We start from the raw sequence: 18707 nt of genomic DNA, 5'->3' as shown, positions 1-18707 counted from the left end.
GTGTCATGAAATGTTTCGACCTTTATTCCATTTCTGATTATTTTATACTGGTGATCCCTCGTTAACATCTTCTTACCAGAATTATTAATCCTTATAGTCACTATCAAAACGGAAATCCTCTCCTAAACACCATTTGATCCAGAGGGATAGGTCCTGGGATTTCAAATCTCTTATTTTGTTTTCCAGCCCTGGCATCATCCTGGTAAATCTACATGGTTTGTTCTCTAAAACTTCAAACATAACTGGAGAATAACTGGAAAACATGACAGGGCGGCATGGTGGCACAGTGGTTAGCACTGCTGCCTCACAGTGCCAGGGACCCGGGTTCAATTCCTGCCTTGGGTCACTGTTTGCACATTCTCCCCATGTCTGCGTGGGTTTCCTCTGGGTGCTCCGGTTTCCTCCCACCAAAGATGTGCGGGTTAGGTTGATTGGCCTTGGTAAATTGGCCCCATTATCAGGGCTATTAGCAGGGTAAAAACATAGGGTTACGGGAATATGGCCTGAGTGGGATTGTTGCCGGTGCAGACTCGATGGGCTGAATGGCTTCTTTCTGCATTGTAGGAATTCTATGACCAGAGATAATTACTCAAACAAAATGAGGTCAAGACAATTTTCAAAACGAAAAGGAAGAATGTGTAGGGATGAAAGTGGGAGAATGGAATGAGTGAGATGCTCATTTGGAGTGCCAGTTCAGACAGGATGGGCAAAACGGCCTCCTTCTGCGCCTGACCAGTTCATTGATTCTGTGATCTAAAAGGCTAGCTGCCATATCCCCATTGTTTTCAAAGCAATGGTAAATTGGACAGGGTGCTTGCAACAGACAACCAATTGCTACCATCTGATTTGCTATTCTGCCAAAATTGAAATTCACCCATATTTAATATTATCAAAGTACAGTTTCATAAGAATCACTTGCCCATACTGTATATATAAGCTTACATGGTGTGCATCATCAAGCTATTATGAGAAAAGGTGGACTACAGCAGGATTCATTCTATTCTTACCTGATGACTACATAGAAACTGCGTGGTGGTAACATTACTGGACCAAATTAATGTTTGGGAGACATGAGTTCAATCTTCACCAATGGCTAGTGGTATTTAAATTTAATTAATCTGGAATAAAAAACAAGTGTAGATCGTGCTGGTTGTGGAACTTTCAGATTGTTGTAAAATTCCTATGAATTATAGAATCCTTACAGTGCAGAAGGAGGCCATTCAGCCCATCATGCCTGCACTGACAATAATCCCACTCAGGCCCTATCCTCATAACCCCACGTATTTATCATGCTAATCCCCCTGACACTAATGGGCAATTTAGCATGGCCAATCCACCTAATCTGCACATCTTTGGAGTTTATTAAAGAGTTAGGCACTAAATTAACACTTCCAAACCTGAATTAGAACCTCAATGGTAACTCTGGATTATTACCTGAGCCACGTGAAAATCGGCACAGCTTTAACAAAATTAGGGGGAGATGGCTGACAAAGTGGTGTGGGAGAATTGAGTTCCAGGTTGTGGGGCATGGGCACCAGTGCTGGGGAAAGTGGAAGCCATACTGTCGGGACTGAGAGAGCATTAATAAGAACATAAGAACATAAGAAATAGGAGCAGGAGTAGGTCATCTGGCCCTTCGAGCCTGCCCCACCATTCAACAAGATCATGGCTGATCTGAAGCGAATCAGTTCCACTTACCCGCCTGCTCCCCATAACCCCTAATTCCCTTATCGATCAGAAAACTATCTACCCGTGATTTAAACATATTCAACGAGGAAGCCTCCACCACTTCAATGGGCAGAGAATTCCAGAGATTCACTACCCTCTGAGAGAAGAAGTTCCCCCTCAACTCTCCTCTGAACCGGCCCCCCCTTATTTGGAGGCTGTGCCCTCTAGTTCTGGTTTCCCTTCTAAGTGGAAAGAATCTCTCCACCTCTACCCTATCCAGCCCCTTCATTCTCTTATATGTCTCTATAAGATCACCCCTCATCCTTCTAAACTCCAACGAGTACAGACCCAATCTGTTTAATCTCTCCTCATAAGCTACACCCCTCATCTCCGGTATCAACCTGGTGAACCTTCTCTGCACTCCCTCCAAGGCCAATATATCCTTTCGCAAATAAGGGGACCAAAACTGCACACAGTACTCCAGTTGCGGCCTCACCAGTGCCTTGTACAGTTGCAGCAAGACTTCTCTGCTTTTATATTCTATCCCCCTCGCGATAAAGGCCAACATTCCATTCGCCTTCTTGATCACCTGCTGCACCTGCAGACTGAGTTTTTGCGATTCGTGCACAAGGACCCCCAGGTCCCTCTGCGCAGTCGCACGATGTAATTTTTCTCCATTTAAATAATATTCCAATTTACTATTATTTCTTCCAAAGTGGATAACCTCACATTTGCTAACGTTATATTCCATCTGCCAGATCCTCGCCCACTCGCTCAGCCTATCCAAATCTCTCTGCAGACTTTCCGCGTCCTCCACGCAATTCGCTTTCCCACTCACCTTCGTGTCATCAGCAAACTTGAATACCCTATATTCAGTCCCCTCCTCCAGATCATCTATGTAAATGGTAAACAATTGAGGCCCCAGCACCGATCCCTGCGGCACGCCACTGGTCACCAACTGCCAACCAGAAAAGCAGCCATTTATCCCAACTCTCTGCTTCCTGTTAGATAGCCAATCCCCAATCCACGCCAACACCTTACCCCTAATTCCGTGTACCCCAATCTTCTGCAGCAACCTTTTGTGAGGCACCTTAATAGGAAAGAAAGATAACTCAGAAGAACTAGAAACATAGAAAATAGAAGAAGGAGTAGGCCATTCATTTTGATCATGGCTGATCACTGAATTCAATATCCTGATCCCCCCCTTCCCCTCATATCCCTTGAACCCTTTAGCCCCAAGATCTATATCTAATTTCATCTTTGAAATCAGACAACTACATTCTGTGGTAGCAACTTCCACACATTCACCACCCTCTGGGTGAAGAAATTTCTCTTCACCTCAGTTCTAAAAGCTTTACCCCTTATCCTCAAACTATAACCCCTAGTTCTGGACTCCCCCACCATTGGGAACGTTCTTTCTGAATCTACCCTGTCTAACCCTGTTAGAATTTTCTAAGTTTCTATGAGATCCTCTCTCACTCTTCTAAACTCCAGTGAACATAATCTTAACTGACTAAGCCTCTCCTCATGTGACAGACCTGCCATCCCAGGAATCAGCCTGATAAACCTTCGCTGTACTCCCTTTATAGCAAGGATATCCTTCCTCAGAGAAGGACACCAAAACTGCACACAATACTCCAGATGTGGCCTCACCAAAGTCCTATACAATTGCAGCAAAACATCCCTATCCCTATAATCTAAGGAAAGAACTTGGTCAAACATACAGAGAATTTGAAAGAATCAAACAGAGTAATTTTGAGAGGTGGATAAGGGTTTTGAAAATAGACCAGATGTATGAGGCTCTTAGAGAAATGTTTATTTTGGATGAGTTTAAAAATTAACTTCCTGATGTAGTGAAAATTCACGTGGAAGAGCAGAGGGTGTGCTGCAAGGTTAGCAGCAGAAATGGCAGATGATTATCACTTAGTTCATAAATCAAAGTTTGGTTTCCGACAACAGTTTCAGCTTGTGAGGGACAGAAACTGGGAAAAAGAGAAATCCTCAGGTGGTAAAGGTAAAGGAGATCTGGTGGGAGATGATAAAGACAGTGTATCTCAGGTTAAAAAGGAAATACAGGAGGGTGGAAGAGAAATTAAAAGCCTCAGATGCTTTCATTGTAATAAATTAGCCATGCTCCAACTGGTCTATATCTTGCTGTATCCTCTGACAATCCTCTTCACTATCTGCAACTCCACCCATTTTTGTGTTGTCTACAAACTTATGGTCTAGCTCAGGTGCGTGGTAGCTCACTGTAGTGCCCCAACTGCTTAGAATCATAGAATCCTTGCAGTGCTGAAGGAAGCCATTCGACCCATCGAGTCTACACTGACCACAATCCCACCCAGATTTCCCATAACCCCTCATATTTACCCTGCTAATCCCCCTAACACTAGGGTTAATTTAGCATGGGCAATCAACCTAACCCATACATCTTTGGACTTATTCAGCAGAAACTCAATTAGAGTTTAACATCACATTAAAATAGATGGTTTATAATTTGACAAAAAATAATAGCAATCCTGAGGATTAGGAGTGATCTAGAAACCAGAAAAAGACCACCACACAGGAGAAACATGGAATATGAGAGTAAACTAGCCAGGAATATTGAAACAAACTAGTAGCATATAAAAAGGAGGAAAGTAGCTAAAATGAACATTGGTCCCTGAGAGGCATACAGGGAAAATGATCAAACAAGTGAAGAAACAGCAAAGTGATTGAACAGGTGCTCAGTCGCATAGAACTGAGTTCTGCTGAAATAAAGAGATATGCTGTTGAAGTTTTTTGTTTTGCACTCATCAGGATAGAGACAAGAATGCGTGACGATACTGTGCCTTTACGAAGTGTATTTTAGTCATGTTCCTCTGCTGGAGGTTTCGAGCAATCCCTGGCATTTTGCTGAAGCAGTTTTATCTGCAGCCGGTTTCCTCTATTGTTACTGAAGCAGTATAGTTGCATGTTTGTTTTCAACTGAATTAATGCAGTTTTCTGTTGTTTTAGTGTTCCAATGGGATTACAGAATAGAGCCGGGTTGACAGGTTAGGTCATATGACTGGGAACAGCAAGGCTTTCACAGAGAATTTCAGCTTAGTGGCTTTCAGATGCTACTTTGGAAACTGTTAGAGACTAGATTTACTTCTCCGTTTTGCTGTCTTGAGGATATATCTTTCTCTGAAAACTGCTGCTTGGATCTCGGTCCATAGGCGTGAAAAGCTGGAAATCCAGCATCATGTGAGTATACTTATTTCAGTGCTAATTCTGAAGAAGAATGTAAGTCTTTGGGGCATTGCTTTTAAATTGAAACAACAGAGATGGTTAGCAGTTGAGAATTATACTGTGTCATTGGTTCAGTCTTGTAAATGGCAAAAGTTATGCTTGTTCTTTTTGTTACATTCTAACTGCGCTATTACATTTTGTTTGATAAAAGCTTCTTGTGGGTCACTTGAATCATACCTGGAGTGAAACACCTTATGCTCACCAATGCCAAAATCAAATGTAAAACTTAGGGTCTAGGCTCACTTCACAAAACACCTTGGAGTTTCTGGCCTGAGCCTTAACAAATCCAAAATTTCAAAGGGAGCAACAACTTATATTGCATGAGAAAGGATGCTGATTGGTTGAAAAGTTAACTCTCATTGGTCAGGGCATTGAAATAGAGAATGTATCAGGAAATCATTGGCCCTAAATTTTGTTTTAATTCCAAAATGGTACAAAAATGGCTCTGTAGAAGAGTCATATGGACTCAGAACGTTGACTAATTTATTAGAGTTTTTCAAGTAAATCTCAACCAAAGGGGAACCAGTAGATGTATGATATTTGGACTTCCAAAAGTCTTTCACAAAAGATTAAGTCATAAGCCCATGGTATTGGAGGTGGTATACTGGCATGGATAGAGAATTGGTCAATGGGCAGGATACAGTGAGTGGGGATAAGGGGTTCTTTTTCAGGTTAGCAACCTGTAACCACGGGTTCCACAGGGATCAGTGCTAGGACCACAACTGTTTAGAATATATATTAATGACTTGGAGGAAGGAAACAAACATACTGTAGCCAAATTTGCAATGACATAAAATAGGTTTGAAAGGAAAGTTGTAAGAAGGATGCAATTTACAAAGAGATATTGATAGGTTAAGTAAGTATGCAGAAAGTTGGCAAATGGAGTATAATGTGGGAAAATGTGAAGCTGTTTATTTTAGAAAGGAAAACAAAAGAACAGCATTATTTAAATGGAGAAAAACTGCAGAAAGCTGCAACACAAAGGGACTGGAGGGTACTTGTGCATGAAACACAGAAAGCTAGCACACAGGTACAGCAGGTAATCAGGAAGGCTAATGAAATGTTGGCCCTTATTTCAAGGGGGTAGGAGTATAAGAGTAGGGAAGTCTCGCTGAAACTGTACACAGTACTGGTGAGACCACATCTGGAGTACTGTGAGCAGTTTTGGTCCCCATATTGAAGGAAAGTTAATATTTCATTGGAGGCAGTTCAGAGAAGATTCACTAGGATGATTCCGGTGTGGAGGGATTGTTTTACGAGAAAAGGTTGAACAGGTTAGGACTCTACTCATTAGACTGTAGAAGAACGAGAGATGAATTCATTGAAACATAGAGGATTCTTGAGGGGCTTGACGGGTAAATGCTGAGAGGATGTTTCACCTCTCAGGAGAATCTAGAACCAGAGGGCACAGTCTCAGAATAAAGAAGTGCCAATTTAAAACTGAGATGAGGAATTTCCTCTCTCAGAGGGTTGGGAGTTTTTGGAGCTCCTTGCCACAGTGAGCTGTGGGGCAGAGTCCTTGTGTATATTTAAGGCTGAGGTGATAAGATTTTTGATCAGTGAGGGAATCAAGAGTTACAGGGAAAGGGCAGGAAAGTGGACGTGAGGAATGTTGGATCAGCCATGATCCCATTGAATGGTGAAGCAGGCTCGAGGGGCTGAATGCCTACTCCTGTTCTTAATAAAAATTCTGTTGCTCTCTCCATAGATGCTGCCAGACATGCTGAGTTTTACTAGCATTATCTGTTTAATTCCATAGTGCCTGCAGAGGACAGATCCCTGCATATGAATAAATGCAGCTTCTTGCACTAGAAACTAGAAAGAGTGCAGAAAAGATTTACTAGGATGCTACCGGGACTTGATGGTTTGAGTTATAAGGAGCGGCTGGATAGACTGAGACTTTTTTCCCTGGAGCGTAGAAGGTTTAGGGGTGATAGAGGTCTATAAAATAATGAGAGACATAGATGAGGTAGATAGTCAACATCTTTTCCCAAAGGTAGGGGAGCCTAAAACTAGAGGGATTGGTTTAAGGTGAGAGGGGAGAGATACAAAAGGGTTCAGAGGGGCAATTTTTTCATTCAGGGAGTAGTGAGTGTCTGGAACGAGCTGCCAGAGGCTGTAGTAGAGGCAGGTACAATTTTGTCTTTTAAAAAGCAGTTAGACAGTTACATGGGTAAGATAGGTATAGAGGGATATGGGCCAAACATGGGCAATTGGGAGTAGCTTAGTGGTAAAAACTGGGCGGCAGGGACAAGTTGGACCAAAGGGCCTGTTTCCATGCTGTAAACCTCTAAAACTAAGTGTAAGTGAGCCACATTGTAAGCCTGACTAATAATATTAAATTGGTTGTTCATGTAATTCTTAGCACACATCTAACATTAGACAAAGTGTTCCAAGTTTTACAAGCACAGGTTGGTTGAGTACAGTCAGTACTCTGCCTATTGCAAACAGACAAAAAGTCTGTTTGGTGTGATCTGCTAGTCGCTGGGACATATGACTTGCTTATCCTGAGTTTGTACAGGCACTAAAGTTCATATGCCATATCCCTTTTATGTCTGGTAGGCAGGGCGTCCTGTTGGCTTGACAGCAGCATCCTGTTAGTGGAAATTACTATTCGTCTTGATACTGCATTGTATAAGTGTGAAATGGCTTCCTTCAAAGTGTTGAGATACCTTACCCTTTCAGGTAATTTGAGGTGGACTGGGCACTTGTCACATTCAAAAGTGGTGGACTTTTCTGATAGGTGTTGCCATTATTTCGCAGGCCACTTTGATGCATCCTATTTCAGAGTCAAGCTCACATGATGAACAAATGGCTTAAAATAGGCAGCTATTTGGCCTCTCAAAACCAAGGAGTATGTGCAGCAGGTTGTAAAGTGAAAGGTCAATGACGAGCTGTGATGATCTTGAATGGCAGAGTAGGCCTGAGGGCCCACATGTTCAACTCCTATTTCTTAATTGTTGAAAATCACAAACCATTCACTGCACTACAATAAAACTACAGGCCAAAGCTTTGGGATCGCCTGCACTTACAAAAAGCATTTTCAAGATGCACTTTTTTCCTTTTCTTTAATCTCTGTATAATACTTTAACCAATAAGTCAATTTTAATGTTGCTGCAATATTTTGACTGCACCCGAGCATAATGAATATAGATATTCACAGCACGATATGAAGGATATTAATTGTGCAATGGACCTGTAAAAAGAAGCTCACCTGATAAACCACCAGCCTTCCAAGTTCCTCTGTATAACGTCCACAATGACACCTTTTTCAAAGCCAATCTCATCTTTGCTCTGGTTAACATATGGCTGCACAGTGATGTATTTCTCCTCTATTACAAAAATTTAAAAAAGCAACGTTAGTACAAGACATTTTAAAACTATTTCTCAAAGGCATAATTAAGAAGAGTTGAGAGTGAAATATAAGAAACAATTTCTCTGGTGCAGACAAGCTGTTGGAATCAGAAACGATGTTGTGTGTGCGGTGCCTGTCTCTTTAAGACAGGATGTGGAGATGGCAGTGTTGGACTGGGGTAAGCACAGTAAGAAGTCTCACAACACCAGGTTAAAGTCCAACAGGTTTATTTGGTAGCAAATACCATAAGCTTTCGCAGCGTGCTGCTCCTTCGTCAGATGGAGTGGTCTCTGTTCTCCAACAGTGCACAGACACAGAAATCAAGTTACAGAATACTAATTAGAATGCAAATCTCTACAGCCAGCCAGGTCTTAAAAGGTACAGATAATGTGGTTGGAGGGAACATTAAACACAGGTTAAAGAGATGTGTATTGTCTCCAGACAGAACAGCTGGTGAGATTATGCAAGACCAGGGGCAAGCTGTGGGGGTTACTGATAATGTGACATAAATCCAACATCCCGGTTTAGGCCGTCCTCATGTGTGCGGAACTTGGCTATACACTAGATACATCAATGACATTTTCTTCCTTTGGAGTCATGGTGAGCAATCATTGAAACAACTATATGATGACATCAACAAGTTCCATCCCACCATCAGACTCACCATGGACTACTCTCCGGAATCGGTTGCATTCTTGGACACACGCATCTCCATTAAGGACGGTTGCCTCAGCACCTCACTATACCGCAAGCCCACAGATAACCTCATGATGCTCCACTTCTCCAGCTTCCACCCTAAACACGTAAAAGAAGCCATCCCCTACGGACAAGCCCTCCGAATACACAGGATCTGCTCGGATGAGGAGGATCGCAACAGACACCTCCAGACACTGAAAGATGCCCTCATAAGAACAGGATATGGCGCTCGGCTCATCGATCAACAGTTCCGACGCGCCACAGCGAAAAACCGCACCGACCTCCTCAGAAGACAAACACGGGACACAGTGGACAGAGTACCCTTCGTCGTCCAGTACTTCCCCGGAGCGGAGAAGCTACGGCATCTCCTCCGGAGCCTTCAACATGTCATTGATGAAGACGAACGTCTCACCAAGGCCATCCCCACACCCCCACTTCTTGCCTTCAAACAACCGCACAACCTCAAACAGACCATTGTCCGCAGCAAACTACCCAGCCTTCAGGAGAACAGTGATCATGACACCACACAACCCTGCCACAGCAACCTCTGCAAGACTTCCGGATCATCGACACGGATGCCATCATCTCACTTGAGAACACCATCTACCAGGTACACGGTACATACTCTTGCAACTCGGCCAACGTTGTCTACCTGATACGCTGCAGGAAAGGATGTCCCGAGGCATGGTACATTGGGGAAACCATGCAGACGCTACGACAACGGATGAATGAACACCGCTCGACAATCACCAGGCAAGACTGTTCTCTTCCTGTGGGGGAGCACTTCAGCAGTCATGGGCATTCAGCCTTGGATCTTCAGGTAAGCGTTCTCCAAGGCGGCCTTCACGACACACGATAGCGCAGAGTCGCTGAGCAGAAACTGATAGCCAAGTTCCGCACACATGAGGACGGCCTAAACCGGGATGTTGGATTTATGTCACATTATCAGTAACCCCCACAGCTTGCCCCTGGTCTTGCATAATCTCACCAGCTGTTCTGTCTGGAGACAATACACATCTCTTTAACCTGTGTTTAATGTTCCCTCCAACCACATTATCTGTACCTTTTAAGACCTGGCTGGCTGTAGAGATTTGCATTCTAATTAGTATTCTGTAACTTGATTTCTGTGTCTGTGCACTGTTGGAGAACAGAGACCACTCCATCTGACGAAGGAGCAGCACGCTGCGAAAGCTTATGGTATTTGCTACCAAATAAACCTGTTGGACTTTAACCTGGTGTTGTGAGACTTCTTACTGTCTTTAAGACAGTACAGCAGAAGTGGATCACCTGGCTTGAGGGACCAATGGAAATTGAGAGTGAGGTGAAGTCCTCTCTCAGGCTGAACCATCTTGCTAGCTCACCTCTGATCCCGTGCGACTTCACCTTCTGTATCAGTCTGCCATGTGGTACCTTGTCAAAAGCCTAACCGAAGCCCATGTAGACAACATCTATTGCCCTACCCTCATCAATCAACATCCACTACCCTACCTTCATCTTTTGGGAAAATATGTTGACTATCTACCTCATCTATGCCCTTCATTATTTTATAGACCTCTATAAAATCTCCTTTTTATATATTGTCCGTTTTTATATTACTTGCTAGTTTACTGTCATAGTTATCTTCACCCTCTTTATTGTTTTGGTCATCTCTTGTTAGTTTTTTAAAAATTCCCAACTCTGGTTTACTACCAATCTTTGCCACATTGAATGCTTTTTTTCTTTCAGTTTAATGCTATCCTTAACTTCCTTGGTTAACCATGGTTGGCTTGTCCCATTCCTAGAAGGGGATTCTTCCTCACTAGGATATATCTTTCTGATGAGTCATGAACTATTTTCATAAATATCTGCATTGCTGATCAACCATCATTTCTGCTGAACTCCTTTATAAGGCAGAGGTAAACAGTTTCTCCTTGGGCAAAGGAATCAAAGTTTATTAGGGACAGATTGGGAACTCAACACAAACAGATCAGCCCTGATATCATAGAATGGTGGAGCAGGCTTAACAGCCAAATGGCTTATTTCCAACAGAGGCGTCAGAGGAGCATTCAGGAAGAAGTTGGCATAGTCACCTCGATTGTACAGTAGGTAAGAAATGGTCTCAAAAAACAGTTAAGCCTGAGAGACTACATTAGTGTCTCCCTCCCTCCTCCTCTAACTAAAAAAAAGGCACTGTGAGCGGTATAAGAAAGATAAAAGAAAGGTGTGGTCTTGCCCTGCTACAGTAGTAGAGGACACAAGGGAAAGACCTGATTGGTAAGTAGAAAGGTCGGGTAAGTATTTAATCATTTTATCATTTGTAGCCTCAGAGGTAATTTCTGTGATTTATAGTTTGTGAAGGTTGCATTCAGTAGTAATGAGGAGCAGGAAAGAAGGGTCCTAGAGATATTGGATAAAACATCTTTCAAAAGTTTAATTTAAAGGGGTAAGACATGACAGGAGAGCTCCAAGCCAAGGTCTGCTCTTCGTGCTCCATGTGGGAGACCGGGAGAGTTCCCAGTGCCCAGGGCCAGAGATGTCTCCAGCTACAGCTCCAGGGAGCTCGAGTTTCAGAGCTGGAGTGGCGGCTGGACACACTGTGGAGCATATGCGAATCAGAGAGTATTGTGGATAGCACGTATAGAGAGGTGGTCACACCTTAGGCTCAGACTCCACAAGTAGGAAGGGAATGGGTGACCCCAGACAGAGCAAGAGAGATAGGCAGGTAGTGCAGGAATCACATGTGGCCATTCCCTTGCAAAACAGATATACCACTTTGGAGACTGTTGGGGGGAATGACCTCTCAGGGGAAAAACAGCAACATCCAAACTTGTTGCACCACGGATGGTTCTGCTGCAGAGGGGAGGAGTAAAAGGTGTGCCAGTGCAATAGTTATAGGGGATTCAATTGTAAGGGGAATAGACAGGTTTTTCTGTGGCTGCAAACGAGAGTCCAGGATGGTATGTTGCCTCCCTGGTGCTAGGGTCAAGGATGTCTCGGAGCGGCTACAGGACATTCTGAAGGGGGAGGGCGAACAGCCAGTGGTTGTGGTACACGTTGGTACAAATGACATAGGTAAAAAAAGGGATGAGGTCCTAAAAGCAGAATACAGGGAGCTAGGAAGCAAACTAAAAAGTTGAACCTAAAGGTATTGATCTCAGGATTACTACCTGTGCCACGTGCTAGTCAGGGTGGAAACAGCTAGATACATAGGATGAATACGTGGCTGAAAAAATGTTTCAGTTTCCGAGGGCATTGGAACCAGTTCTGCGGGACGTGGGACCTGTACAAACTGGATGGGTTACACCTCGGCAGAGGATCTTTTGCAAGCATTCAGAGCAGAGGGAATTAACAAGAGGAATCGACAGTAAAGAGAATAAGGAAAGTGATAGGCAAAGAAATCAAGGGCCAGAGTCAGATAAAGACCGAGTAAAAAAATAGTAGGAAAGGGAAAAGAAATGTTAAAAGTGCCCACCTTAAGGTATTGTACCTGAATGCTCTGAGCATTCAAAACAAACTGGATGAATTAGTTGCACAGACAGATGTAAAGGGGTATGGTATAATTGGCATTATGGAGACGTGGCTCCAAGGTGAGCAAGGATGAGAACTAAACATTGTGGGCTATTCAGTGTTTAGGAAGGACAGACAGAAAGGGAAAGGTGGCAACATAGAAACTAGAAGGAAGAGGAGGCCATTCGGACCTTCGAGCCTGCTCCACCATTCATTTTGATCATGGCTGATCATCGAATTCAATATCCTGATCCCTCCTTCCCTCCATATCCCTTGTCCCTTTCGCCCGAACAGCTACATCTAATTACTTCTTGAAATCAGACAACGCTTTGGCCTCAACTACATTCGGTGGTCGTGAATTTCACACATTCAGCACCCACTGGGTGAAGAAATTTCTCCTCACCTCTGTTCTAAAAGGTTTGCCCCTTATCCTCAAACTATGACCCGAGTTCTGGACTCCCTCACCATTGGGAACATGTTTTTTTTTAATAGAATCCCTACAGTACAGAAGGAGGCCATTCGGCCCATCGACCACCGACCACAATCCCACCCAGGCTCCATCCCCACAACCCCATGCATTCACCCTGCTAATCCCCCTGACACTCAGGTCAATTTAGCATGGCCAATCCATCTATAACCCGCACATCTTTGGACTGTGGGGGGAAACCGGAGCACCCGGAGGAAACCCATGCAGACATGGGGAGAACGTGCAAACTCCGCACAGACAGTGACCCAAGGCCGGAATTGAACCTGGGACCCTGGCGCTGTGAGGCTGCAGTGCAAACCACTGTGCCACCATGCCGCCCATTCTTTCTGAATCTACCCTGTCTAACACTTAGAATTTTATAAGTTTCTATAAGATCCCCTCTCATTCTTCCAAACTCCAGTGAATATAATCCCAACCCAACTAAGTCTCTCCTCACATGACAGACCTGCCATCCCAAGAATCAGCCTGATAAACCTTCGCTGCACTCCCTCTATAGCAAGGACATCCTTTCTCAAACAAAGACACCAAAACTGCACACAATACTCCAGGGTGGTCTCACAAATGTCCCACACAATTGCAGCAAAACATCCCTATTCCTAAACTCAAATCCTCTCGCTATGAAGGCCAACGTACCATTTGCCTTCTTTACTGTCTGCTGTACCTGCGCGCTTACTTTCAGCGACTGATGCGCAAGGACTCCAAGGTCTCGTTGAGTATCCACCTCTCTCAATTTACACCCATTCAAGTAATAATCTGTCTTCCTATTATTGCTACCAAAGTGGATAACCTCACATTTATCCACATTATACTGCATCTGCTAGGCACATGCCCACACACTCAGCCTGTCCAAATCACGCTGAAGCATCTCTGCATCCTCCTCGAAGCTCAGCCTCCCACCCAATAATGGCTTGAGACAATTCACACCTTTTTAACCTGTGATTATCCCTCTCTCCACGCACACTGTTTGTACCTGTGAAGACTTGATTATCTGTAAAGATTCGCATTCCAACCATTCTTCACACTCCAATCTGTAATGATCTTGCAATTATGTCTTTGCCTATATATGCCGTGTTTATGAACCTTCACACCTGATGAAGGAGCAGCGATCCAAAAGCTCGTGATTCCAAATAAACCTGTTGGACTGGTATTATGAGACTTGTTACTAATTTCCCTTTGTAAGCCATGGTTTGGCCAGAATTCCCACCACTCTTGTGCCAAACAGGAATACACAACTTCTAGACTTGACCTCTTCATTCTTTAAATGCTTGCCATTACATGTCCACTGTCTTTCCTTTCAGTAATGTTTCCCAGTTCATCATGGAAAATTCATGCCTCATACCATCATAGTTACCTTTATTGAGATTCAGGATCTGGTCTCAGAATCAACTACATCATTAGCCACCTTGACAAATAATTCTACCATATGATGGTCACTAGTGTCCAAGGGTTCTCTCACAACTAGATTGCCAACTAATCCTTTCTCATTGCACTACACCCATCCAAGATGGCCTGCTCCCTTGTTGATTCCTCAACATTTTGCTCCAGAAAACCATCCCGTTTACACTCCAGAAATTCCTCTTCTATTGAACTGTGACTAATTTGACTCTCCCAATCTATATGCAGATTAAAGTCACCCATAATCACAGATGTTCTTTTAACACATGTATCTCTGATTTCCTGTCTAATGCTTTTCCCAATATTACCACTACAGTTTGGTGGTCTGTATACCACCCCCACCAATGGTTTTTTCCCCTTGTTGTTTCTTAACTCGACCCATACAGATTCCACAACATCTATGCTAATATTTTTCCTCAATATCGTATCAATATCATCCTTGATCAACAATGCAACTCCACCATTTGAGGATTTGAGTATAGGGATAGCGATAGGCGTTATAGTTTGAAGATAAGGGGTAAACCTTTTAGAACTGAGGTGAGGAGAAATTTCTTCACCCAGAGGGTGGTGAATGCGTGGAATTCACCACCACAGAATGTAGTTGAGGCCCCAAAGCATTAACAAGGTAAATGAGTTGATAGCACAAATCATTGCGAACGAGTATGATTTGGTGGCCATTACAGAGACATGGTTGCAGGATGGTCACGACTGGGAGTTAAATATCCAGGAGTATCAGACTGTTCAGAGGGTCAAACAGGAAGGTAAGGTAGGTGGTGTAGTGCTGATATTTAAGGATGACATCAGTGCGGTAGTGAGAGATGATATAGGTTCTATGGAAAAAAGGTTGAATCCATTTGGGTGGAAATTAGAAATAGTAAGGAGAAAAAGTCAGGAATAGGCGTAGTCTATAGGCCACCAAATAATGACATCATGGTGGGATGAGAAATAAACAAAGAAATAACCAATGCATGTAAAAATGGTACAGCAATTATCACGGGGGATTTTAATCTACATGACAATTGGTCAAACTAGGTCGGTCAAGACAGCTTTGAGGAGGAGTTCATAGAATGTATCCGCGATAGCTTTCTTGAACAGTATGTAATGGAACCGACAAGGGAGCAAGTTATCCTAGATCTGGTCCTGTGTAATGAGACAGCAATAATTAATGATCTTGCAATTAGGGATCCTCTTGGAAGAAGCGATCACAGTATGGTTGAATTTAAAATACAGATGAAGCGTGAGAAGGTAAAATCCAATACCAGTGTCTTGAGCTGAAACAAAGGAGACGACAAAGGGATGAGGGAGGAGTTGGCTAAGGTAGACTGGGAACAAAAACTTTATGGTGGGACAATTGAGGAACAGTGGAGACTTTCAAAGCGATCTTTCTCAGTGCTCAGCAGAAGCATATACCAGTGATAAGGAAGGACTGTAGAAAAAGAATTAATCAGCCATGGATATCGAAGGAAATAAAGGAGGGTATCAAATTGAAAGGAAAGGCATACAAAGTGGCAAAGATTAGTAGGAACCTAGAGGATTAGGAAATCTTTAAAGAACATAGAACATGACAGCACAGAATAGGCCCTTCGGCCCACGATGTTGTGCCGAGCTTTATCTGAAACCAAGATCAAGCTATCCCACTCCCTATCATCCTGGTGTGCTCCATGTGCCTATCCAATAACCGCTTAAATGTTCCTAAAGTGTCTGACTCCACTATCACTGCAGGCAGTCCATTCCACACTCCAACCACTCTCTGCGTAAAGAACCTACCTCTGGTATCCTTCCTATATCTCCCACCATGAACCCTATACTTATGCCCCCTTGTAATAGCTCCATCCACCCGAGGAAATAGTCTTTGAACGTTCACTCTATCTATCCCCTTCATCATTTTATAAACCTCTATTAAGTCTCCCCTCAGTCTCCTCCGCTCCAGAGAGAACAGCCCTAGCTCCCTCAACCTTTCCTCATAAGACCTACCCTCCAAACCAGGCAGCATCCTGGTAAATCTCCTTTGCACTCTTTCTAGCGCTTCCACATCCTTCTTATAGTGAGGTGACCAGAACTGCACACAATATTCCAAATGTGGTCTCACCAAGGTCCTGTACAGTTGCAGCATAACCCCACGGCTCTTAAACTCCAAACCCCTGTTAATAAAAGCTAACACACTATAGGCCTTCTTCACAGCTATATGCACTTGAGTGGCAACCTTTAGAGATCTGTGGATATGGACCCCAAGATCTCTCTGTTCCTCCACAGTCTTCAGAACCCTACCTTTGACCCTGTAATCCACATTTAAATTAGTCCTACCAAAATGAATCACCTCACATTTATCAGGGTTAAACTCCATTTGCCATTTTTCAGCCCAGCTTTGCATCCTATCTATGTCTCTTTGCAGCCTACAACAGCCCTCCACCTCATCCACTACTCCACCAATCTTGATGTCATCAGCAAATTTACTGATCCACCCTTCAGCCCCCTCCTCTAAGTCATTAATAAAAATCACAAAGAGCAGTGGACCAAGCACTGATCCCTGTGGCACTCTGCTAGCAACCTGCCTCCAGTCTGAAAATTTTCCATCCACCATCACCCTCTGTATTCGATCAGAGAGCCAGTTACTTATCCAATCGGCCAACTTTCCCTCTATCCCACACCTCCTTACTTTCATCATAAGCCGACCATGGGGAACCTTATCAAACGCCTTACTAAAATCCATGTATATGACATCAACTGCCCTATCTTCATCAACACACTTAGTTACCTCCTCAAAAAATTCTATCAAATTTGTGAGGCACGACTTGCCCTTCACGAATCCGTGCTGACTATCCCGGATTAATCCGCATCTTTCTAGATGGTCGTAAATCCCATCCCTAAGGACCTTTTCCATCAATTTACCAACCACCGAAGTAAGACTAACCGGTCTATAATTACCAGGGTCATTTCTATTCCCTTTCTTAAACAGAGGAACAACATTCGCCATTCTCCAGTCCTCTGGCACCATCCCTGTGGACAGTGAGGACCCAAAGATCAAAGCCAAAGGCTCTGCAATCTCATCCCTTGCCTCCCAAAGAATCCTAGGATATATTTCATCAGGCCCAGGGGACTTATCGACCTTCAGTTTATTCAAAACTGCCAGGACATCCTCCCTCCAAACATCTATTTCCTCCAGCCTATTAGCCTGTAACCCCTTCTCTTCCTCAAAAACATGGCCCCTCTCCTTGGTGAACACTGAAGAAAAGTATTTATTCATCACCTCGCCTATCTCTACTGACTCCATACACAAGTTCCCACTACTGTCTTTGACCGGCCCAAACCTCACCCTGGTCATTCTTTTATTCCTCACATAAGAGTAAAAAGCCTTGGGGTTTTCCTTGATCCGACCCGCCAAGGACTTCTCATGTCCTCTCCTAGCTCTCCTAAGCCCCTTTTTCAGCTCATTCCTTGGCTATCTGATCGAATACAGAGGGTGGTGGTGGATGGAAAACTTTCAGACTGGAGGCAGGTTGCTAGCAGAGTGCCACAGGGATCAGTGCTTGGTCCTCTGCTCTTTGTGATTTTTATTAATGACTTAGAGGAGGGGGCTGAAGGGTGGATCAGTAAATTTGCTGATGACACCAAGATTGGTGGAGTAGTGGATGAGGTGGAGGGCTGTTGTAGGCTGCAAAGAGACATAGATAGGAAGCAAAGCTGGGCTGAAAAATGGCAAATGGAGTTTAACCCTGATAAATGTGAGGTGATTCATTTTAGTAGGACTAATTTAAATGCGGATTACAGGGTCAAAGGTAGGGTTCTGAAGACTGTGGAGGAACAGAGAGATCTTGGGGTCCATATCCACAGATCTCTAAAGGTTGCCACTCAAGTGGATAGAGCTGTGAAGAAGGCCTATAGTGTGTTAGCTTTTATTAACAGGGGTTTGGAGTTTAAGAGCCGTGGGGTTATGCTGCAACTGTACAGGACCTTGGTGAGACCACATTTGGAATATTGTGTGCAGTTCTGGTCACCTCACTATAAGAAGGATGTGGAAGCGCTAGAAAGAGTGCAAAGGAGATTTACCAGGATGCTGCCTGGTTTGGAGGGTAGGTCTTATGAGGAAAGGTTGAGGGAGCTCGGGCTGTTCTCTCTGGAGCGGAGGAGGCTGAGGGGAGACTTAATAGAGGTTTATAAAATGATGAAGGGGATAGATAGAGTGAACGTTCAAAGACTATTTCCTCGGATGGATGGAGCTATTACAAGGGGGCATAACTATAGGGTTCGTGGTGGGAGATACAGGAAGGATATCAGAGGTAGGTTCTTTACGCAGAGAGTGGTTGGGGTGTGGAATGGACTGCCTGCAGTGATAGTGGAGTCAGACAC

General features: G+C 43.7%; 1 protein-coding gene across 3 annotated transcripts in view; it reads right to left on the bottom strand.

The window, feature by feature from the left end:
* The window catches only part of sh3pxd2aa (SH3 and PX domains 2Aa), a 622535-nt gene that overhangs the window by 116483 nt on the left and 487345 nt on the right, over nucleotides 1–18707 (bottom strand). For all 3 annotated transcript variants that reach the window (XM_078203748.1, XM_078203749.1, XM_078203750.1), the window contains one exon: nucleotides 8156–8273. In XM_078203748.1, the coding sequence (XP_078059874.1) occupies nucleotides 8156–8273 (118 nt within the window). The remainder of the gene's footprint in view (nucleotides 1–8155; nucleotides 8274–18707) is intronic.

Source organism: Mustelus asterias, unplaced genomic scaffold, assembly GCF_964213995.1.
Source record: "Mustelus asterias unplaced genomic scaffold, sMusAst1.hap1.1 HAP1_SCAFFOLD_208, whole genome shotgun sequence".
Taxonomy (NCBI): Eukaryota; Metazoa; Chordata; class Chondrichthyes; order Carcharhiniformes; family Triakidae; genus Mustelus; species Mustelus asterias.
This window is presented reverse-complemented; position numbering and strand designations above follow the sequence as displayed.